Here is a 24588-nt window from a genome sequence, read left to right on the forward strand (position 1 = left end):
AAGAACATACCATAAAAAGAATGACAAATCAATGTGATATTTTAATGTTTAGTATGAGTTTTTTTAAGACCCCAAACAGATCATGTGGTTACATAGAAATCAGAGAATTATAAGAGGAAGAAGTTTATAATGAATGACTCTTCTTCATGCTGGTTTAGATATAGGACTTGATGCATCTTAAGCATGAGCAATTCATGGTTTTGCAGCAGTTGCACAAGTTGTTATTGTGATTCAGATTGACTCCTCAGCCTTGGTGCATGTTGTCAAAGCACTTCATTTATGAATGTAGGCTACTAGTGATTTACTCAGTCTTAACATAATTACACCTACATACCTTCATACCCAAGCACATGTTACTAGACCAAACCAGACATCATCTCTGTGAAATTGTTTTTTTTTTTTATGAATATAATAACCGTACAATGTGATAAATGTGTGTTTTTAATGTTGTATTGTTTGTTGTATGGTTAACTGTGTTAAACTGGTGGAAATGTAACCACGCTTGAGCCAGCTTGTGTTTAGCCACAGTTTGCTGGCAAGCCTTTCTTTTGATTTGCATATAGAAACTGTTTTCCAAGGTACTGTCTTTAAAACTGCTGTGTTCCATAAGCATTGCCAAGAGAAATTGCTGTTATAGTTACTTACTTATTTGTGGGTTTCCATTGTAGGATATTTCAAATGTAATGTTTTCAATTCTTGCTGAAAACTAATTCACCAAATTGCTCTAAAAAAAACTGCTTTGGGTCACTGGGACAATGTTTACAAAAGGTCAAATGATTTACACTATGGAAGGTTTCTTTAAACTTCAGGCACATTTGAAAGTGGAGGCAGTCATTTAAAAGGGTTGAGGTCTTGGGTTAAAAGGTCTTGGGTTAACTGATTTAAGCTAATACATTTACAATTTATTATAGAAATTATATAATTCATATGGAATGCCCATTAAAGTTAATCTTTCTTTTGGCATTCCATACCTATTTGTGTAAAATTTGTGAGAAATGGCCACACTTAGGAGCTCTTATTGGGTGCATGTTGAGGATTCCATAACAGAGCTGCTATGCCAACAACCATAACCTGATGGAATGTCAGATATAGTGAGATAGAAGGAGCCCTCATGTTTTCCTTGCCTGATGAGACAAGTAAACTCACAGCTTAGGGTGTTTTCACACTTGAGACCCCTTTTAAAAAGCCAACATTTTTTGCTTAAACAATAATTTGTCTTTTCTAAAATCACATGTCTGACTGAAATCATACCGGCCCGATTTTTGTAAAGTCAGACTAACAGATAAAGTGATTGTAGCTTGGCTTCGTCCAGCATGTATACACGTTAATCAGACCACAACTGGCCTCAGTATTGTGCTAATGCACCATATTACTGACACTACCACTAGCAGAAGTCCTTCCTTCAAATATTTGATTAAGCATTGTGTAATGTACACACAAATGAAGACTGTAGCTCGACTATGCAAAAACCCATTGTAACTTGATTAAAACTGCACATGTAAATGTATTGAGTGAGTATTGAGGTTTTATAGTTTTTAAAAAGTATGTTTTAGTATGTCTATTGAATGGCCTGGAGTATGACATTAGGGGTGGGTGACTCGTATCCACTGTGTTTCACAGAACCAAGAGATCATGATTTTACCAGGGAACCTTGTGTCACACTCGTATTCAGTGCTTATCGTACAACATGGTTGCTGTACACACTTCCAAGATGCTAGATAAACACATTAGACTATCTACAATTCACCTTTAGACAAACTAAGAGAAATAGACATTTATGGTGTCTTTCTTTGGTCTATTGTTATTGTAAGAGCTGTCTGATTATTTAGAGCGACATGGGGCTTTTGTGTTGTGGTTCAGAAACTATAAAGTGGAAGTCATAATGTGGAATAGGAAGGGAGAATGCAGATTTGAAATCTGTAGTTAGTGCTTTTTAGGGTAATTCTGTTCAGTATATGTTGCATACTTGGCCCAGATGGAATCTGAAGACTTTTTTGCATTTTATAATAATTAAATGATCACACAATACAAACATAATATGCATTTTGAATGCAATAATAATTAAGTTACTTTACTGTGAGCACTGTTGTTTCCTGATGATCGCAGAGTGGTGGAATGTCATTATTGGGTGCTATTCTTTAGCGACCCATCATTTATCAGAAGACCTGATATTATAGAACAAATAGCTAATTAAAGGGATAGTACATCCAAAAATTTATATTTTGTCATAATTTACCCACACACATGTTGTTCAAAACGTATGACTTTCTTTTTTTATGCAAAACACAAAAGGAGATGTTTTAATGAATATCTCGGTCTGTCCTTTTAATACAGTGTGGTGGATAGTCCCTCACTTTAAAGCTTAAAAAGACCCAAAAGTATCATAAAAGTAGTCCATGCGACTTGTGCATCATATTCCAGGTCTTCTGAATACATCTGAACAACCTGAAATTTAATTTCTCATTAAAACCATGAGAAAAGCTCATATACAGTGGCATGTTTTCATGCGAGACCTTGCGTTGCATTAAAACATCTCCTTTTGTGTTTCGCATAAGAAAGAAAGTCATACGGATTTGTAGCAACATGAGGGGGAGTAAATTATGTGAATATATTCCTTTAGGTTGTAAAGTGTAAATATTAGTTAAAATATATATATACATGTATATGTTTTACATGTACCATGCTAATACTATGGTATATGAATATGGTAATCATTCGGCACCATAGAATATATGTATTTTTTTTCTCCCCAATTTAGAATGCCCAATTCCCGATGCACTCTAAGTCCTCGTGGTGGCGTATTGACTCGCCTCAGTATGGGAGGCGGAGGACGAATCTCAGTTGCCTGAGACGTCAATCCGCACATCTTATCACGTGTCTTGTTGAGCGCATTACCGTGGAGACATAGCGCGTGTGGAGGCTCACGTTATTCTCCGCAGCATCCACACACAACTCACCACGCGCCCCACCGAGAGCGAGAACCACATTATAGCGACCACGAGGAGGTTACCCCATGTGACTCTACCCTCCCTAGCAACCTGGGCAAATTTGGTTGCTTAGGATCCTGGCTGGTGTCACTCAGCACGCCCTGGTTTCGAACTCGCGACTCCAGGGGTAGTAGTCAGCGTCTTTACTTGCTACCCAGGCCCCAAACCATAGTATATTTAACAAAATGCCACAATATTATAATCTGACACCATCACTGTACAATGATACTATTACAGTACTTTTTTGTGGGGCTAATAATGTGGATAAAACTATTTGTGACCTTTTTGGAATTTTAAATACTGGTTAGTGACGGTTCCCATTGCTCTGCTGAATTTAGCCGTCAGTATCAGGAATGCTGAGAAACAAAGTTTGCCTCTTTTGGCCCTCTGCCACCCTCCTGACGTCCTCTATCTCGCACACATTCATACACACACTGGAGAGGCAGAGGAAGTAAAAATAGTGTGAGTATATTTAGTGGCGCTTAGCTTTGGCTGAAATGTTACTGTGCGAGAACTTGTCCAGTGGATCAACGAGGAGCTGACTGTGTGCTGTGTAATTGTTACTGTATACAGTACAACTCTGTTTGTGTTTGTGTGACAGCATGTGTTCACTAACGTGTGTGTGGTTTAGGAGCTCCTCAGCCGAACTTCACTGGAGACGCAGAAACTGGAACTGATGGATGAAGTTTCCTGTCTGAAACTCAAGCTGGTCGGTATGGAGGAGGAACACAACAAAATAGATGAAGAGGACAAACATCATAAAGCTGAGGTACAGTTCTTTAATTAATATTGGTTTAATCCATTTGCTTTGGGGGTTAATGTCAGTACACGTCAGTAATCAAGGAGACTTCCTCTCCATTTAGGGTCTGTCTTGCATCAACTGACAGCTGTTATTATTTTCTACACCGTTTTATTTGTATTCCTTTTCCCTATTATATGACTGGTTTAGAGGCCCTGAGTTACAAAATTGCTGACTGTAATGCTACAACTAACAACTATATTTATGATTGATACATTTGTTGCTTATTTGTTTGATTAACCACATTTTATTTCCAGTGTTTATTGGAAACGTGTTATTCCACATGTCCAGGGCTCTTTCTAGAACAATGTGCAAATTAAAGGCTACAAAACAAACCAAAAAAATGTAAATGTACGCTATACATTGCATGCCAGTATAGCTGAATGATTGTGGTTAACTGTTTGATGTTTATGTGTCTTTTTGAGTGTGTCTTTGTCTGTAGTCCACCTGTTGGCTCTAATTCAATTGAAGCCACACACACAAAAAAGCAGCCATGTCAGTGTTCCTGCAGTTTTATCATTTTCGAGATGCACTCACTGAGCACTTTATTAGGAACACTATGATCCTAATAATAAAGTGGTCTTCTGGTGTTGTAGCGCATCCGCCTCAAGGTTTGACGTGTTGTGCATTCTGAGATGCTATTATGCTCACTATAATTGTACAGAGTGGTTATCTGAGTTACCGTAGCCTTTCTGGCAGCCTGAACCAGTCTGGCCATTCTCCATTGACCTCTCATCAACAAGGCATTTCCGTACGCAGAACTGCCGCTTACTCTATGTTTTTTGTTTTTGGCACCATTCTGAGAGACTTTATGCGTTGCACTGCTGCCACATGATTGGTTGATTAGATAATCACATGAATAAGTAGGTGTCCAGGTGTTCCCAATAAAGTGCTCAGTGAGATTAATAGGAAGGTGTACATTATATTAGGAAGTTTCAAAGAATGCCTTCTTGAAATGCAAGCTCACTAAACATGCTGATCCCAGTTTAAAGGTTTTCAGCTGATATTTCTTCTGATGTTTCCATTTGACGTATGGAAACTTTATGAGGGGACGGGGAAGTAATGTTGGCTTGTTTGTGTTGTGTCTATGTAGATATTGTAGATTTATCTCCTCTTAACACCTAATTACTTATTAGGGACCTAAAGGCCCCATGGGAACCCAAAGCACACAATGTAGAGTTGATACTCAGACCAAACAGAGCCTCAGATAAACGCAATAAAACTTTAAAGGAGCATCTGCCTGTAGCTTTATTCTTGAAACTGGCTAAATGTCTGGCCTGCTGTGACAAGCTAAAAATGGGAAGGTTCCTTTTTCAAAGCATTTGACCTAAAACTAACTGATCCAAGTGGACAGGATTCCAAAGGGAATTTTTCAAGTTGTGTTGTCCAGGCCTAGAAGTTTTGAAAATTTCATAGTGAATATATTTTACTGTTTTGAGCTCTCATTAAATTCTGACCTTTCAAAATGGTGACTGCCTGTATGTATGTGTGCCTTTTGGTGTTAAATTTCAGACAGGTATACCAAGGACACAGAAACAAGGGAAGGAAGTAGACTGTGAGCCATCCATCTCATTGTTATGTCTACATCATTCATTTGAGCTGGGCTATCAGACAAACTCCGCCTTTCCACACCGACAGTGTGTTTAAAGAAGCATGATTTACAGATGTAAACACACCCACATTTACACATTCAAAAACAATGTCCCACAAATGTTCCCAGTGCCAAAAAGGCAATGCTCTGATAAGGGAAGATGTTCATTGGTAGAGACACAAAAGCATGAGTTGGGCCTAAATGGGAGGCAGTGACAGACATTTTGATGAATGTGAAATGACATACGCCAGAAGTGCTCACTGCTGTAAAGGTCTTGACAAGCATTCAGCTCCACACAACACACAAGCAGTTTTTAACATAAATCGACAATGGGTGTCATTCACCTTTAGAAGGTACAGGGCACATATATTTTATATTTAATATTTCAATGTTTTGAGTAGGTATGTGCAAAACTGCATATTTTCAAAATCGACTAGTTGGGTTGCTTGCGTTTTTGCATTCAAAAACAGCTAGATGTGCAGCAGAATGGAACAGAACGAAGGGGTCTCGAGATGCATATTTAATAGTTAGGACTATTTTTAACTTGACACTGCATCTTAAAAACGCAACTCTCATGGCCAAGACGTTTCAAAAAAAGCAACTGCCATAGATGTTTAGTTGGATTTGTTTGTCTAGCGCCAATGCTTTAAAGGGGATGAATTTAAAAATGCAACTTTTCTGAGAGGGTTTAACCATACAAACAGCTACACACTTATAAAAGCACCACCACTAAAAATATAAAAACCAAAAATATAAGAACAAAGTCTAGACCTCACTTATCAACTAGTCCGGTTGTTGTTACACTAGTAGACCATCGTGACCCTAGTTTTGAGCAGATTACTTTTTTAACTGGGGATGTCTCGATACCATTTTTTGAAAATGAGTGGAAGTTTTTGCCATTTAAATTTAACTTTTATTTTGGCGAAAGCACTCTGTGTTTCTGTGTGTTTTTGACGGCAGCTTCTCACTTCCAGAAAACCTATCTCTACGTGACCCAATATGATTATTAAACCGCAAAAGGCTGCTATTTAATTAAATACATTAAAAATATAGTGAATTAGCTCTCTGCTTGCTGTCATCTGCTACAAACAAGGCATGCGATGCTCATGATGGTGTTTTCCGTGTATGAGCCAAGGAGCTCTAAAAGGAATGAGCACTTTGTATCTTTATGTCGGCACGACACCTGCTCCACACATTTATGAACACTCACATTTGAAGTGCGCAGCACATGCTAACTATATATTTATTTCATTAAATCGCAGCCTTTGTGGTTTATTCACACTAGGACATATCATGATTTATATTTGTGCACTAAATGTTTACATAATAACATGGTATATGTTTATAGTATCTGAGCATTTTATGAGCACAAGTTCAAGTACGTGAATGAAGTACCTGACACGATTCTGATACTAGTATCGGTTTCGGAACATCCCTATTTTTAACAAAACTATTAAATTTTTTTTAAGTACTGTACACAGTGCACAAATTTTGTAAAGTGTGTGTGAACGTATTCAGTGACCATTTAACACTGCTGAAATTTTCTGGAATTTTACTATAGGCATAACAAGCATTATTTACACCCAGTTTGGTTTGTAGCTTGCTGAGTGATGACTCAATATCATAAACCATTCTGTCTTGCATCTTTCCCATAAATCCATATAGCTAGTAGCATCACACCACACAGTCTTGGTACCGTGGTAACTGATTCCGTTTTGCCATTTATTGCATCAACAAACACTGGCCTCAAGTGTGACAGCTGCAAGGCTCCATTCAACAGGACGGAATGGCAGACATTCACTTCGAACATACCACATGCACAAACACTTTCACCACAGACATCCACCCACTCACAAATCTCTGAACACAGCTAAATATAAGTGTGAAACGTGCACCTTATCATCAGCTTTAGCATCAACAGGGAACATCATATGAAACTTCCCCTGGCTGACAGCCTTTGCGTTTCTGACAGTATGGTCAATATTAGCCTGACTAATCATTCACTTGTTTACAAGTGAGGAAAAAAACAAAACATTAATATGTTCATTGCAGATCAAGTCAGATCTTATAATCAACACGTAGTACTGTAATCGGTCTCTAGTTTTGATGTTTTTCTCCTTAATCTGGCCTCAACATTTGTTTTGAATCACAAGTCAGTGTATTTTAATCTTTGAAATATAGTATCTTGGCCCCCAGACAAGCTTGTCCTTGCATAAACTCATCTCTAAATTGCTAAGTAGGTCAAACTTATTTATCCTGGCAGAAAATGGCTCACAATGTTGCCCCCTTCACCTCCTGGAATCTTTGGCATTTACACCAAAGGATATTTGTTTCAAGACTAAAACTTATAGTTAAAACATAGGGCCCACACTCAGATTTAATGCTGACAATATGTGGAAATGGATTTCTTTAGTGGACATGTGGCTTATTAAATACTAAAACAGACTCCTGTTGTACAAGGCCAAACAATGAATTTGCCTATTCAAAGAACCAGGATTTATCATTTAACCATTATGTCTATTCATTCAGAGCTCAAAAGGTAATTGAGCCCAGTACCACCGCTCCCTATACGCATATTACGCAATCTGCATAGGGCACCATCTCCCTGGGGCGGGGGGGGGGGGCACCATCTTACCCTAGGGGCCCACCAGGAACTCCACCGACTGCCCTTCCTCACACATTATACATTATTCTATATTACCCTCCAACCCCCCTCCCATCCGAAGATCGCAGAACTCTGCATAGGGCATCAGTTTGGCCAGCGCTGGCCCAATTCGTCACTACATCTTATAATTGCTGATCATATGCATATGTGTATATGCTTTGCAAATGGAAACATTTGGATGTTTGAGAATATATCTTGATAAAAAGTGTGTTTTGTCTTGTTGAAATGGCAAATATTTTTTTACTTTTTTTAAAGAATAACTGAACAAATAAATTAATAAACAAATCTCTACTGTTTGTATTATATTGTGCTTTTCCAGCAAAAAAAAAAAAAAAAAAGAAGAATATATTAGTGTCATAAAATCATTCATTTATTTTATTATTTTGACATTTAATGCAAAATCTATAAAAATAAAATTACGTAAAATACATTGCTGAAAAATAAAATGTAGCATTTTTTGTGGTAAGATCATTGAAAATGTTGTTGGGCAATAAAAAATCTGAATTACTAGTAGAATGAAATCCTTATTGTTTAGCCCTGTTATTATTGTGTTTCCAAAACTGATTTTCTTTCTCTCTTTTTTTTTTTTTTTTTGGGGGGGGGGGGGGGGTGGGCTTTGTTTATTTCTGTTCTCTCAGAGTGTGGTTAATCTAATTAGTGAGCTACAGGAACAGATGTGTAAATTCCAGGAGGAAATCAGCAATCGCATTCTGGAGCAGCGGGCCCTGGAGAGCCAGGGGGACAGTGCCACACGCGAGGCTCACGACCAGAGCCCCGATGTGGGCCTTGGTGCCTCGGATGCTGAGGAATGTAGCTGCTACTGTAGAAGCGGAGGAGAGAATGTAGGCAGATATTCCTTACGTGATGGACTTGCATTAAGACCCCCAATTTTTCCTCTTTAACCATTCCCCATCTCACTTTTGGAGACTCCAACAGGAATTATTACTAACTACCTGCGGGCTCCACTGTGGGAATTTCATGGTTGCTGGTGTTTGTAGTGTGTTCTTATATTCTGCCATTGGTTTTTGACAGAATGTCCTAAATTATTTTTGGTGTTTACCTGCATGATGGAAGTTCACTAACGCTAACGGTTGCTGAGTAGTTCTGGAGAGCTTGCAGAGGATTGTGGGCTTAGTGGGTGACCCTTTGTCCTTGCTATCAGAGTAGCAAATGCATTATTCTAAGAAACCAATAAGGATTTCCTGGAAAGCTTTTTCTTGTTTTAACTGCACGGTGTGTTGGAACTGACATTTATGGATCGATTCAAACCATTGTCCTTGAATTTCCTTTAGTTTATTGATCCATTTTTATGTGAACATGAAAAATTCAATAGTTGATGCAATAGAGTTATGGAGTAAAAGTTCAATTTGTCCATGAGTTTTTTCAAGAATGGAAGAATATTTTTGTAATCACTGTTCTGTGTAATTGTTTATTCATCAGGCATTGCTGCAAGAGCTTCGCCTTCTTAAGAGCAAAGTTGATGAACTGGAAGGGGAGAAATCACAATATGAAAGGAAACTCAAAGCCACAAAGGTAAAGTATATTTAATATGACCTCTTGAAAATATGAAATACTTAGACTTACTTATTAGGCTTGGAGCTAATTATTGAGGTTCTTGTGGTACTGCTTTGTTGACCCCATGAAATCACTTGTTGAGTGCAGTTTTCATTGTCACATACTGTCAACAAAGAGTTTCTGATTGGACAAAAATTTATGAAGTGCTGAGCCATCAATGTTTTTGGTCAATTTTCCTGGAAGAGAAAGACTGTACCTTTTGAATGTGGGTTTTCTGCTAAAAGGGAATTGTCAACATTTAAGAGTTTATTAGTATATAGATTAGTATATAGAAAACTCAAAGCTAGCAGACACTGACTAAAAGCCACAAAACTCTAATTTGTATTACATGGAGTCTTTACAATTTTATCCAACTACCCCATTCTCTTCAGCATTTACTAACAGTCCTTTTTTCAGCTTGGTCTAACCCCAAATTCAAACTCTTGAACTTGCTGCTTAAAACTTCTTGCTTTTCCCATATCTAATATCTCCTCTCAATATATATTAACTGGACTCCATCTCCATCTTCTCACAGACTCTCAGCATTATAAACGTCCCTCTGGCTTTCTCTTTCTCCAGCTCTCTATCACCTATTCCCTCCATGTCTGTTACCAGTCGCTCATGACCAAGCTTTCTGCCCTGAAGCTCACGGTCGAGCACACTCAGGTAGAGCGACAGCATTGGGAGGAGCGCTGTCGGACAGCTAAGGTGCTTAACCTTGCTCCCCCTGCTTATCCCTAGTAGTCCTCTGTTAGTTGTTTGACACAAAGGAGAGGGCTATGATGGCCCTGTTCCAAATGGCGCCCTTAGCCCTTGTGGTCCACACTTTGGTGACGTAATGTCACATGGATTGTTAAGGATAGGATATACTTTGTTTTTCCACGTGCCATTACGTTTCGCACTCTAGCCTTTTAAAGTATACTTTTTTGGACCGCAAGCCTACACGGATGCATTCGCCACATGCACGCTAGGAATCTTCAGTACAGTCAATTCCGGCCTAATTACGCTTACGATGCGCACAGACACGGAAAAAATTGGGCTGCCGTATGGACTGTGCTGATGACGAAGTTTATGTCACACACAGGGCCATAGGGCCACCAGAAAACAGAAGTACAGTGCATCCAGAAAGTATTCACAGCGCTTCACTTTTTCCACATTTTGTTATGTTACAGCCTTATTCCAAAATGGATTAAATTCATTAATATCCTCAAAATTCTACAAACAATACCCCATAATGACAGCATGAAAGAAGTTTGTTTGAAATCTTTGCAAATTTATTAAAAATAAAAACCGGAAAAAAAAAATCACATGTACATAAGTATTCACAGCCTTTGCTCAATACTTTGTTGAAGCACCTTTGGCACCAATTACAGCCTCAAGTCTTTTTGAGTATGATGCTACAAGCTTGGCACACCTATTTTTGGGCAGTTTCTCCCATTCTTCTTTGCAGGACCTCTCAAGCTCCATCAGGTTGGATGGAGAGCGTCGGTGCACAGCCATTTTCAGATCTTTCCAGAGATTTTCAATCGGGTTCAAGTCTGGGCTCTGGCTGGGCCACTCAAGGACAGTCACAGAGTTGTCCCAGAGCCGCTCCTTTGTTATCTTGGGTCGTTGTCCTGTTGGGAGATGAACCTTCGCCCCAGTCTGAGGTCCAGAGCGCTCTGGAGCAGGTTTTCATCAAGGATGTCTCTATACATTGCTGCATTCATCTTTCCCTCGATCCTGACTAGTCTCCCAGTTCCTGCCGCTGAAAAAAATCCCCACAGCATGATGCTACCACCACCATGCTTCACTGTAGGGATGGTATTGGCCAGGTGATGAGCGGTGCCTGGTTTCCAGCAGACATGACACTTGCCATTCAGGCCAAAGAGTTCAATCTTTGTTTCTCATGGTCTGAGAATCCTTCAGGTGCCTTTTGGCAAACTCCAGGTGGGTTGTCATGTGCCTTTTACTGAGGAGTGGCTTCCGTTTGGCCACTCTACCATACAGGCCTGATTGGTGGAGTGCTGCAGAGATGGTTGTTCTTCTGGAAGGTTCTCCTCTCTCCACAGAGAAATGCTGGAGCTCTATCAGAGTGACCATCGGGTTCTTGGTCACCTCCCTGACTAAGGCCCTTCTCCCCCGATCGCTCAGTTTGGCCAGGCGGCCAGCTCTAGGAAGAGTCCTGGTGGTTCCAAACTTCTTCCATTTATGGATGATGGAGCCCACTGTGCTCATTGGGACCTTCAATGCTGCAGAAATGTTTCTGTACCCTTCCCGAGATCTGTGCCTCGATACAATCCTGTCTCGGAGGTCTACAGACAATTCCTTGGACTTCATGGCTTGGTTTGTGCTCTGACATGCACTGTAAACAGTGGGACCTTATATAGACAGGTGTGTGCCTTTTCAAATCATATCCAATCAACTGAATTTACCACAGGTGGACTCCAATCAAGTTGTAGAAACATCTCAAGGATGATCAGTGGAAACAGGATGCACCTGAGCTCAATTTTGAGTGTCATGGCAAAGGCTGTGAATACTTACGGACATGTGATTTTTTTTTCATTTTTTATTTTTAATAAATTTGCAAAGATTTCAAACAAACTTCTTTCACGTTGTCATTATGGGGTGTTGTTTGTAGAATTCTGAGGAAAATAATGAATTTAATCCATTTTGGAATAAGGCTGTAACATAACAAATTGTGGAAAAAGTGAAGCGCTGTGAATACTTTCCGGATGCACTGTATACTTTGGCGTAGTACTTTTAGTAGTAGATCTCTGTGAAGTCTGCACCAGTGTAGGCATCATAAAAGAGCACATGGGGGCACCCATGAGCACACTTTTGAACCATAAAATGACAAATGGGACACTCTATGATCTTGTGGACTTAATGGACAAATGCAAATCAAGTGCATTATTTGGGCCGGGGCTGATGTCACAATACTTTTGGTGCTAAATCAAGACCAACCTCTTCTCTGGACTACCTTTAGAGGTATATGCACCCTATAAAGTCCGCCTGCAGTGCAGTGCAGTGTGGGAAAAGGGTGCATGGAGGACGCATAGTGACCACAAAGGGGGCGCTCATGAGCACTCTACTGAAACCTAAACACTCAGTGGTCTTCTGTACTTCATTGACACACGAGCAAAGGCTACATTTGCACCATTTGGGACAGGGCCTATGTTTTGAAGTAGTTCCTTGAAAATAGTAGTCCACTCCTTTGAGTGTTATGCCTCCTGCTGCTTCCCACCCCTGCCTCCGCCTTGTATCTTGCCCTTTCTTTCATTTGGATATGTTTTGTGTTATTTGTCGGCACTCAGTCAGTCACTGCTCTGTATTATTTGTGATGTTGTTGACCAATTCTTTGCATGCACGACAGTTTCATACAACATTTATTTTTTTGTTTCACAAACCCCAGTATATTTAAATAGTTCTGATGCTGACCTGTTGAGACAGCACTGATCTTCAGTGCTTCCAGAGCAAGAGCTCCACATGGTCCAGTGGCAATGTTTTAAACCGCAATTTGTGTTGAAGTGAGCGGTGTATGGAGCAGCATACAAGGGGATGGGCTGCTGAAGAACATCCATCTTTGTTTGCCTCTTGTGCTCATCTCTGGAAGAAGCATGTGTATGTTTGTGTGCTCGTTCGAGTATGCATGACTTCATCCAGATTTTCAGCTTTGTCTGTCTTTGAGGTAGCCTGTGTTGAGCAGTTCAACATGTGGATGTAAACAGACTAGCACACCATGTCCATACAGCAATCCATTCTGTAGGCACCATTATAAGTTTCTTTGGCCTTTTCTGTATGCTGTAGAGAAAACTATAAATATACTTTCCCTATTGTCCTTAGGGGCCCATTACTGCCCACTAAGCATTGTCTCTTTTTATTGTTGGGAATGCCATTCGCAGCTTATTTGTCATTAGGGACTTTTAAACTAGAGGTCGACGGATACTGGATTTTGCCGATAGCAATAACTTAGGTGGTGGAAAAGGCCCATAACGGATTAATCGGCTGATCGATTCATAAAATGAATCATTATCTTAGTCGGCACAGACATCGAGGCCAAAATGAATAAAATCCCAGATGTAGTTTATTTTTCAACAAAAGGTTATAGGTCCAAAAATCAACAATAGGCACAGATTAATTGGTAAACCGATATATATGTCTACCTCTATTTCCAACATACAGTCTTTGCCATGAATTTAATTAAATTTTTCCTGTTTAGAGGTCATGTGTAAACAGGATCCATTGTCCAAACGTTTCAATTTAATTATTGAAATAGTTTTATCGTTAAAGCATCTATATTGATGCTGTGGGTCTGTTCCAAAACCTAGTGAGCTTCTTTGCTGCCTCCTTCCTACATAGGCTGCATTCTAACTGAAATGTCATTTAAATAGTGCTCCTTACGCACATCCTAAAGCATGTATTCTATCAGCCTCTCCTCAGCAGTTCCCTGTCACTTTTAACTTTCTTTTCTAATGATAAAAAGGTGAATATCAGTAAAACTTCTATTATATACCGTATGCAAATATGCAGGTATCTCATTTAAACAGATGTAATTCACGAACCTCATGAAAATCCAGTGTTTTCTTCCCATAGAGCGCTCATCTAATATCTTCCTCTGAAGCGCGTATTCTATCAGCCAGAATCAAAACTTCAGGATCAAAAGTTCCTCTGATTCACAAATCATGACTTCAAAGTAAAAGTGTCTTATTCACTATGCACTGTATGTACAATTGATTTGATTCTGTATTTTGCGATTGTTACTGTGCACATGCCATCCATGGTTGCTGGACTACTGTGTGTACTGTTATTTCCTTCTTCCTAATATTTAACAAATTTCTTTATGGGCAAATTATTTATTACAATTTGATGACTAAACAGAAATCAGAAGAAACTGCTATCTATTATTTAAATTTCAATATTATTATTTTATTATTATTTAAAATACAATATAATTATATTATTTTTTAGATAATTTTTTACAAAGTTAAAGTTTTGTGAAATATAGTGCTAAATATGAGTTCATTAATTTTTTTTAGCAATTTTATGTTTTTGTTATTTTATATATTATATTGTGTGATATCTGCATTGTATAGGCCAATCGGCCACCCAGCTCTCTTGATATCGGCATCGGCCATTAAAAAACCTATATCTGTCGATCACTACTATTTATGGCATTATTTTTGAAGACATCCTCACTAGGCAACATTTTTCACAAGTGCCTAAAACATTTGCACAGTAATGTACCGTATACCGCACATATTTTAGGTAAAACAGTCCAAATTTCTCTCGCTTCGTCCTCTTTCTTGAATTTCTTTTTTACAGAGCTCATCACAATGTAGTCTGAAATTGCCTTACTTAGGATGGATAAATATGATGGTACCTTTTGAATTTGGCCAAAATGAGGTATTTTAGGAGCATAACATACCTACCGTTTTGGAACGTCGGGAGAACACCTATGCCTTAAAATGCTGTCTCCGGAGGCAGCTCACAAGGTTTTGGAACTGACCCTGTGTGTGAAAAAAGCCATGATATTAAAGATTTGAGAACGCACACTGTTAAGGCGCTCTGATGCAGGACTTTTGCTTGTAAACCTATGTTATGTGATGGTCGAAAATCTATTAGCCTATCTTGATTGGCTAGCTAGCTACCTTGTGGAAATAAATTTTAAATTGGACATGGTTCATTCAGCTGAAAATAAATCATCCTGTGCCAGTTTTCAACCTGTTAGTCTGCTGCAATTCCAATGCAGCAGGTTAAAGTTTTACCGGCAAATTACTTTAGAGTTTTAGCTGCATTTTGGTGGTGGTGTCTGAATGATAGCAATAGGCTACATGTAAAACTCAGAAAGTGGTTGATTGTGTGGAAAACAGATGTGGTAGCACATCTTTGTGTTTTACAGCAATTTAGAAGGTTTCATGTTTGAAAGCGTTTTTTGTCACTCCTCAAATGGTAAAGGTCAGCATTAGGATGCAAAAAGCCATTTAGACAAGATTAGTCCTTATAAGCAACCACTACCATCAACATTTTTATCCTGTGGTCAACCTGTGTCTGCCGTATTGTGTTGTCAGTGTCAGATTCTCCTGTTTCCCAAAAGCATTAATGTGATCATATGCAAAATGTGGTCTTCGTTAATCTCTTTTGTGTTTGGATGAAATCTTCATTGTCTTGGCAGAATATATTTTCACTTTGATCTCAAGGATGCTAATCTGCTGAAGTATTTTCGTTTTGCAGGCGGAGATGGCCAAACTCCAGCAGCAGCTTGCTATGAAAGATGCTGAAATCGAGTGTCTACAGAATCAGCTTCTATCCCGGGGAACCGTCAGCAACGACATCAAAGAGAGAGGTGAGTCTAAGCAGATTAAATCCTAACGGAAGTACAGCAACCCACTTAGGCCTTAGCTCAGATTAATTTAACATAACATTGTAGACCCCATGAAATTGTTTGACGAGCACATTCCTTTTTTCAAAATAACCAGTGGCTTTTAGTTTACACCACAGCCATGAACCATGATTTGCTACTAGCTAGTCAGTTGCAGGTGGTAATAGGGGGCAGGACATTCATGTACAACTTGAGTCACCAATATTTTTGCTCAATTTACTCTGAAGAGAGACTCTCTTCAGATTTATGCTCCATGCATAAATCTGCTAAAGATTCATTTTGTTAACTTTTAGGATGCAATTGCATATAGATGGCTTAAAATCTAATGAACATCTAATGAACAAAATCTAAAAGCTCCCATTTTAAATTCAAGGGCTCTTTGATACAGTAAATACAAGCTGCATGGGAGTGACGTGTGTGTTGGCGAGTGGTTTAGTGAGTGTAAAGATTACTAACATGTGACTGTTTTGGCAATAATTGTGGCCTCTGTCCCCCTTCCCTTTCACCACTCTCTGTTGTAGAGGAAGTGTATAAGAAAAAGCTGAGAGACAAATGTAAGCCAACATTTTAATGTTTCAGATCCTCCCATGCTGTTCCCAGTTTGATCCAACTGCCCCTCAGCGACTCTCTCTCAGTCTGCATAATTTACACTGGCATGTTGTCAAGCCTGTCGCACCCATCCCGTCAATGGCAACCTGTGTGTGTGTGTGTGTGTGTGTGTGCGTGCATGTGTGTGTGTAAGGGGGGTGGAGAGGAGTTGTTAAGTCATTCTTGCTTGTCGTCACACCCTGCAGCCACACTCTTTGCTTTCCAATGAGTCTAGGGCTGGGCGATATGGCAAAAAAAATAAAATCTCGATTATTATCAAACTTATGGATGATTTACGAATACATTTTTTCAACTTTTAAATGCACTCCAACATGATTCAAATTGTATGTTCTTTATTAGAATGCAAGGCAACCTGGTTAGATAAATCTAAGTTCTTTTCATTAAAGGAAGCAAAGTTACAAATGCACAAAATGCAGCACAGGGGGATGTTGTCAACAGAGAGTAAATGTGGAATAAATTATAATGTAATAAACCCAGATGTTTAGAAATAATAGAATAAGAAAAATATTTACAACATATCTAACTATAGCAATTGCAATATTTTCTGCAAAATCTAGATTTCTTGATTTAAGGAAAATTTAAAAAATCATGTCAAAACGCAAATTGGAGGAAAACTTTGTCAAAAATGTGTCCATTTGTCCATGGAAGTCCATATTTAAACCCCTTTTAAGCCCTGAATACAGGTCTAAACAGGGTTTAAAACGTTTTGTGACCACATCACATTTGAGGTGTAAAAGCTAATCTGTCCTGTATGCGTCCCAGCAGCAGTGAAGCTCCTCCCCTCACCTGTCAACCACTGCACTAAAACAAGAGTTTAAATAGGGTTCAAAACAGTGTTACTATGAATGCAAACTTTAATACAGTGAAAAAGACACTCTATTAGCATAACATAAATGTATATAAATAAATACAAATTTCCAACATTCTTTTGAATGTCCATGTAGTAAAATAAAATATTTGATGCCATGAGTGTACCTTCATTTACAATTACTATTATTTTGAATGGCCATGGAAAATGAAGCAATGTGATAACAATTTTACCTGATCGCAAAAAGTAGTCCGTTAATTTACCTGATGAACTTTCACCTTTTTGCTGACCCTTTATGCTTCGCAGAGCTAATGTGTGCTTTTAAATCACTTGCACCTTTATTAGCAACTGACACATAAGTGCCAGCTTTACATGTCATACGTTCTGCTTCCCACGGATCTCGACCTGGATGAAAGCATGGGAATTTTTTTGTGCAAATCTTCTGTAAATTTGCACTTCCGTTTGGGCATTGTTTCCACTCAGCTATCTTTTGCTGCTACTGTCAAGCAACTGTTTGATGCCGAACACAACAGCGCTTCACACGTTCACGGAGAGATTGACAGGCAGGAATTTAGCCAATAGTTGTTGCAAGCCTCTTATAATCGACCAATTGGTGTGCGAGAAGGCGGGACTTACAAAGAGGGGTTAAAGCAATGCAAATATGCGCGCACACACAAGTATTAGACCAGATGCACATCATAATGCAACTAAAGCCGAATCCCGGACATTTTCGCAAATTTAGAAATCCCGGCCGCATGCTTTTTTAAGGTCCGAAAAAGAAGACATGTCCGGGAAAAAGAGGACGTATGGTCACCCTAGTTTAAACTATGCAGGTTACAAATGGCTTTAAAACGAAATAACCGTTCGATCTGTTAAAAAAGCGGATACATACATAATCAAGAGAGATTCACGGATCTCCTTTAGTGTGTCTGATATCAACATAGATGAGAAGCACAAATACCTGAAGCTCCTTTAATACAGTAATACACTAAAATTACGGATAATTCTGCTTGACATTGCGCTTGTGCTTAGATTCAATTTCAACCGTGTCTGGGAGAAAAAGACTGTTTTTTTTTTTGTTTTTTTTGCCGCTTTCTTTATCTTTTCTGACTTTGTTACACTTTATTATCATGCAGTAACACACTGACATAGTGATTGATGTATGTCGTCATGAAACAGAGACCCTCCCCTTCAAATCCGAACACAAGTGGTCAGAGGAGATGCATTTCAGTGACCAGGTGTAAACAGCGATGTGTCTCACCTGACCACATGTGACCGGATCACCTGAGACGCATCGTAATACCATGTCTAAATGGGGTCAAAATGTCATGAAACCCCCCTAGTTCACTACCGATCGTTCACATCTCAGTCTTTAAAAAAGGCTAATGAAAATGGTGTTAAAAGCTGTAGAAAGTTGGGAGGGTAGTGGGTGGGAAGGAGGGGAGGACGGCAAGGAGTCAAGCACAAAAACTCATTCACTTCCACAACACACTCATGATAGAGATGGGTGAACATCAAAATGTTAATGTGGATAAAAACAAGAGAGTTTTAGGGCACTTTGCTGTAGGTCAATCATGGGACAAAATTGTAAGCATGTGAAGAGTGAAGATGATAGATTAGTTTCTTACAAATAATGTGAGAAGCATTTTGTCTACCGGAGTGAACAGTAGCTGTAATGTAAATGTAAGTTCAACTCTATTGACAGCCTTTGTGGCATAATGTTGATTGCTACAGAATATAATTTAGACTCATCCCTCTTTTTCTAAAGAAAAAAAAAATCACATTTAGTAAGGCACATGTAATGAAAGTAAACAGGTCCAAAAGGGTTTCAAAAGTATAGCCACAATATTTAAACATAATACTTGATAACATGACTGCAGTGTGATCAAATCGCTTACTGAACTTGTCTGTGTACAGTTATCTAGTTTTTCAAGTTTTTGTCATGACAACGTAATGCCTGAAAACCCTGTTGGCCTAAATCCTATTAACTTTCACACAATGTAAAGGATACCAAAAAGAAAGTTGACATGGCTTTTGAGTTTTCGGTTTCCATCATTATCTTCTGTTTTTGAAAAAGCCGTCGTGTTATTCTGTCCATATCAGATGAACAGAGAAGACGCAATGGAATATGTTCATCTAAACAAATGTTTGGAACGCTAGAGTAGCAAAACAGTGGCCCAAAGGACATGCACACTCCAGTCCAGTAATTGACTGTGGTCCTTTCTGACAAGTGATTTCGATCTCACCACGGTGCATAGTGCAAAAGCCCCTCTCATATCTGTTCTACGAGTGCTGTTGAACTTGCGTCGGCCAGGAACCACTGTCACGTTCATTCCACGAGTGATTTGGATTTGAATATGCTTAAATGTGATCTCATGCATAAGGCAGCTCAGAGATTGGATGGAAGTGTTCCCTCTCATGAAAAATGTGGAAAAGCACTCAGAATCTAATGTTGTAGACACGTACTCTCAAACCATTCACCTCTCAGACATTTTGTGACGTTGCTTCAACTTAAATGGCAAAAAAATAAATAATAATAATTAACCACTTTCCCCTTAGTATTAAACATAGTGAGTGCTATGTGTAATGTAGTGCAATGTGTAAATAACTGCTAACATCTCAGTCTCTTTAAAGAGGAATTCAAACCAACTGACTTTAGGCATGTATAAGCCATTTGATACACCACAGTGTTGTTTTTATTGCAGGATGGGGTTGAGAGTGTTGACCATAATGTCATTTATTTCAAGAAGCACAAAGCTCTGCTATGAAGTCTCAAGTAAATCACTGCTTGGCTAAAGAGCATGTGCCAACCTGGACAAGCATGGATACACTTACTGAGAATGTTTTTCTAAAGGAGAATATTTCATCTTTACTTTATCTTTTGCTGCTCCTGGCAAAACCTTTGTTCAGAAACATCAACGCATGTCTTTCTGACCTGTTCTGAACTTTTTGTTGCCTGGTTCACCTGACCAAAGGATGCTTTTTGTCCTCTGGAGAGCAACCTCAACCTCAACATCTTCCATTTGTTTGTTTTTGTAAATGTACTGTGAGGTTGTGTAACCCCAATGATTTACAGCATACAAACTGAATGTTGGTCTACATGTTCCAGATCAAGAATTGCAGAGGCTAAAAACTGGAATGGAGACACTAATAGCTGCCAATAATGAAAAGGTACGCAAGCATCTGTGCACTTTGCATTTGTTAACAGCTCAAACATTTGCAATATGCATGGTCAAACATGGCAAGATTATTCATGCAATTTGCATACGCTGTGTGGTTAAACGCACATTTTAGTACTTTGAGTTGATATAGTTTGGTTGAAAAACCAACAAACTAAACATATCCTCCATTTCATTTCTTGTAGGATCGCCACATTGAAGAGCTCAGTGCTCTGTTAGGCCATTACAGAAAAATTAAGGATGGTTCGGCCCTCTCTCAAAGTATGTGAGAAACCTTAATGTGTGCTTTGTAGATCATGTCGATCATAGAGCAAGCATTGAATTTGTTACCATTGCAAGATTAATTTGACCAACATGATCCGTTTATTTCTTTATTGTTGGAATGATCGTTATTCTGTTTCTCTCTCTTTATAGTAACCAATGATTCCTTGCTGTCTGGTAGCAGTGAAGAGGATCTTAGTGGCAGTCGAAAAATCAAAACCTTGACCCATAAAGGATACTCTGATGTCATCAGATCAGAGCTGCAGGTATGCACACAGCCTGTTAAAAGAACACGAAACTGCATTCACAGAGATATTTACAAATTGTAACATTTTAATGAGTGAAACGGAACATTCAGTAGGAAATTATGTGGAGTGAGAGTCAATTTTTTTTCCAATTTCAGTTGGACCAAAACCGTATTTTAGTTTTTTCTCTTGATTCGATTCTGATTTCGAATTCGATATCGATTCATATGGGTACATTTCTGTTACAATGTCCATTTTGCTTACATATAAAAGAAATTCTCTCTCAGCTAATGCTCTTAAATCTCGTCTTTTGACACACAGAATGAGTCAAACTAAACTTTTACTCTCTGTGAAAGGACCCTATAGAGTGAAAGATTGATCTTGGGATTTAAGAATCAGTATCGAGATCATTCAAACGAAGATTGCCCAGCCCAAGTGGTTACATGTATATTATTAGTTTTACTCAGTAATTGCCTATTTGGGGTGTCTGAGACAGACACAGTGGGTATGGCGTCAAGCCCATTTATTGAAAATAATAATAAACATAAAATGTTCATAAATGGGAAAAATAAAGTGTCCAGGGGGAAAGTGTCCAAAATAAAAGGGAATCTGGCATCCTTGCGGTGAAAGGGGGTGTTGTGAAGCATGGGTAGTGTCCAGAGGATCCAGGATGTGGACGGGTCTGGCAGCCTTACACGCTCCCCTCCATGGTCCGTGGCGCGAGGGGCGGCAGCTCCGCTGGCTGCCTCTCTTCCCTGGAGCCGCTGCGAGTGTGAGGGGAAAGTGGCCCGGCATTCATGCCTGTCAACCACTATGCGTGCTCCATCCCCCAGCGTCGCATCAAACTCGGCCGGACCCTACCCGCTGTGCTCCTGGATCTGCGAGGATGCCAGTGTGTGCACAAAAGGAGATAGAAGCCAGCTCCCCGAGAAGAGACGCACTCTACGATTTTATGGCAGCGTTGATGAGGCTCCAATCAATTCAGGTGAGCCTCATCAAATGCCATCCCAACGAGGCTTATTAATTATGTGCCTCTTCTCCTGCCCTACTCCCGTCGTGGGCCTGGCTGAAGGAAGGTCCTAAGAGGGGGGGCGACGATGACGAGAGCAAGGGCCGGGTTGTTCTGCCACACTATGTAAATACACAATAACATGAAAACTGTAAATCAAAGTGTGACCAGCAAGAAAATAGGGTCAATTTTGATTTCATGTTGTCTTTAAATAGAAGTCAGTAACCTTTTACCTACATTTACTGTAATTAGAACCCGGTCAAATTTGTTGAATACCTTCAGTTGCTTAGTGAAAATGTTCTGACTCTATATATGATTTATCTGTCATCTTCACAGATGTCTTCCCGAGGCCCATCACCGCTCCTGGTCTCTCCTCCATGTCTACAGAGGGATCTGGACTCAAGGTGAGTGAGAGGTTGTATTATTAACTGTGCACTGATGATAGCAGAGTCTCTGGACTGGACTGCTGTCCTTTAAGGCAGGAGGGATCTGCTGTCAACTCACTCACCCAATCTGACCCAAGCTAATCTGACTTTGTCAATTCTCTCTCTCTCTCTCTCTCTCTCTCTCTCTCTCTCTCTCTCTCTCTCTCTCTTTTCCTTGTGCTCTTTTATGATCTTTGTCTTGCCCAGCTTTCGCAGTATACAGCCCTCCATGGAGACCTCTGTGGTATCCATTGGCGAATTGGGCTTTTACAACAGACAATGGCAAGTGGAGTGTGTGTATTTGTTTGTAAGCACGGTTTGTGCTTGTTTAAAGGGATAATTCACCCTTAAAATAATCATCATTTACTCACCCTCATGTTGTTTCAAACCTGTATAACTTACTTCCATGGAACACAAAAGATGTTAGTCAGAATGACAGCCTCATATGTAAACTCATAGACTACGTTTACATGGACACCAGAAAACGGCTTATTGAGAGAAAGCAGTGTTGCAGTTTACGTGCACTGTATAAGCGGCGTACTCTTTACTCCTGTATACATGCAGTTTGGTCAGTATGCAGCTTTCTCCACAATAACGTAATTTCCCCACAACGCTTGTATAAATAACAAACATGGCATCCAAGGAAGACTTTGCTATTTTATTCTCTGATGCTTCGCTTTATTGCCATGTACAGTGCATCTGGAAAGTATTCACAGCGCTTCACTTTTTCCACATTTTGTTATGTTACAGCCTTATTCCAAAATGGATTAAATTCATTATTTTCCTCAAAATTCTACAAACAATACCCCATAATGACAACGTAAAAGACGTTTGTTTGAAATCTTTGCAAATTTATTAAAAATAAAAAACGAAATAAAATCACATGTACATAAGTATTCACAGCCTTTGCTCAATACTTTGTTGAAGCACCTTTGGCACCAAATACAGCCTCAAGTCTTTTTCAGTATGATGCTACAAGCTTGGCACACCTATTTTTGGGCAGTTTCTCCCATTCTTAGGGTTAGGGACTTAACCAAACACCTAATACTAAGTATTACATTTCAGTGCATAACTTGTTCTACACTGTTTGTACTACTGACATGTACTAGAGACCATATACAGCCATATCTAAGAACCAGAAAATCATAGAGACAGGGGATATTTGTGGATAATTGTCTGGCCAACTCATGACGGCAGGTTTTGCAAGGGCAAGCCCCACTTACATTTTCTTCTAAAACTGTCAAATCGGGTTTAATATGTTTCGTGGTTGTGTCCTCAGGTCGATGCAGCAAATGCTGTCCACTAGTTTGGAAGAACTCCAAAGTGGGAGCTTACAGATGGTATGGAAACATTATTTTGTTCTTTGTGAATATGGTCAACTAACACATTTGATTTAAAAAAAAATACTTTTCTAAGTGTTCCGGATTTAAATATCTGTCTACTTAACTCATTTTTTCTGCTTAGCCAAAATCTCTCGAAAACTTGACTTATAATAACAGTAGTTCCATTAATTTTGTCTGTGTTTCAACTAATAATGTGATTTTACTAAATGAGTGTGTGTATGTGTTTTTGTACTATTGGTTTTTCTTAAGCATGTAGTACGCCAACCAGTAGAGGCTGTTTTAGAGGTACTACAAACTAACATTAACACATTACCTAAAGCAAACACTCTCTCTACAAACAACGCCATAACAAAAGCTTTCTCTGTGAAGAAACAAGCATTAATTAAAATTGCATACAAAAATCTCTCTGCTTGGCTGGCTGGTTACTTTTGAGAAAACACACACTTTAGATTACAGTGTTTTTGTTCATTTATGTGTTTATGTCAAAGTATTGATAATACTAATAAGAACTGTAACACTTTACAATAAGGTTCAATTTGTTAACATTAGGTAACAACATTACCAGTAGTTAACATGAAATAACAATGAACAATACTTATTAAGCATTTATTAATATTAGTTAATGTTAATTTCAACATATAATAATACATTTTTAAAACCAAAGTTGTATATGTTAACATTAGTTAATGCACTATGAACTAACATGAACTAACAATAAACCATAGTATTTTTATGAACTAACATTAACAAAA

The 24588-nt window shown here is 38.9% G+C and overlaps 1 protein-coding gene across 13 annotated transcripts in view; it reads left to right on the forward strand.

Moving 5' to 3' along the window:
* LOC127435855 (liprin-beta-2-like) overlaps nt 1–24588 on the forward strand; it is a 71822-nt gene that overhangs the window by 35755 nt on the left and 11479 nt on the right. For 4 of the 13 annotated variants that reach the window (XM_051689583.1, XM_051689582.1, XM_051689584.1 and 1 more), the window contains 12 exons: nt 3619–3756; nt 8681–8884; nt 9483–9575; nt 15810–15921; nt 16479–16511; nt 20484–20545; nt 20739–20814; nt 20968–21080; nt 22405–22472; nt 22701–22775; nt 23773–23833; nt 24086–24121. In XM_051689583.1, coding sequence (XP_051545543.1) covers nt 3619–3756; nt 8681–8884; nt 9483–9575; nt 15810–15921; nt 16479–16511; nt 20484–20545; nt 20739–20814; nt 20968–21080; nt 22405–22472; nt 22701–22775; nt 23773–23833; nt 24086–24121 — 1071 coding nt within the window. The remainder of the gene's footprint in view (nt 1–3618; nt 3757–8680; nt 8885–9482; nt 9576–15809; nt 15922–16478; nt 16512–20483; nt 20546–20738; nt 20815–20967; nt 21081–22404; nt 22473–22700; nt 22776–23772; nt 23834–24085; nt 24122–24588) is intronic. The other 9 variants (XM_051689585.1, XM_051689592.1, XM_051689591.1 and 6 more) reach the window with 7 other exon arrangements.

Source organism: Myxocyprinus asiaticus, chromosome 46 (assembly GCF_019703515.2).
Source record: "Myxocyprinus asiaticus isolate MX2 ecotype Aquarium Trade chromosome 46, UBuf_Myxa_2, whole genome shotgun sequence".
Lineage (NCBI taxonomy): Eukaryota > Metazoa > Chordata > Actinopteri > Cypriniformes > Catostomidae > Myxocyprinus > Myxocyprinus asiaticus.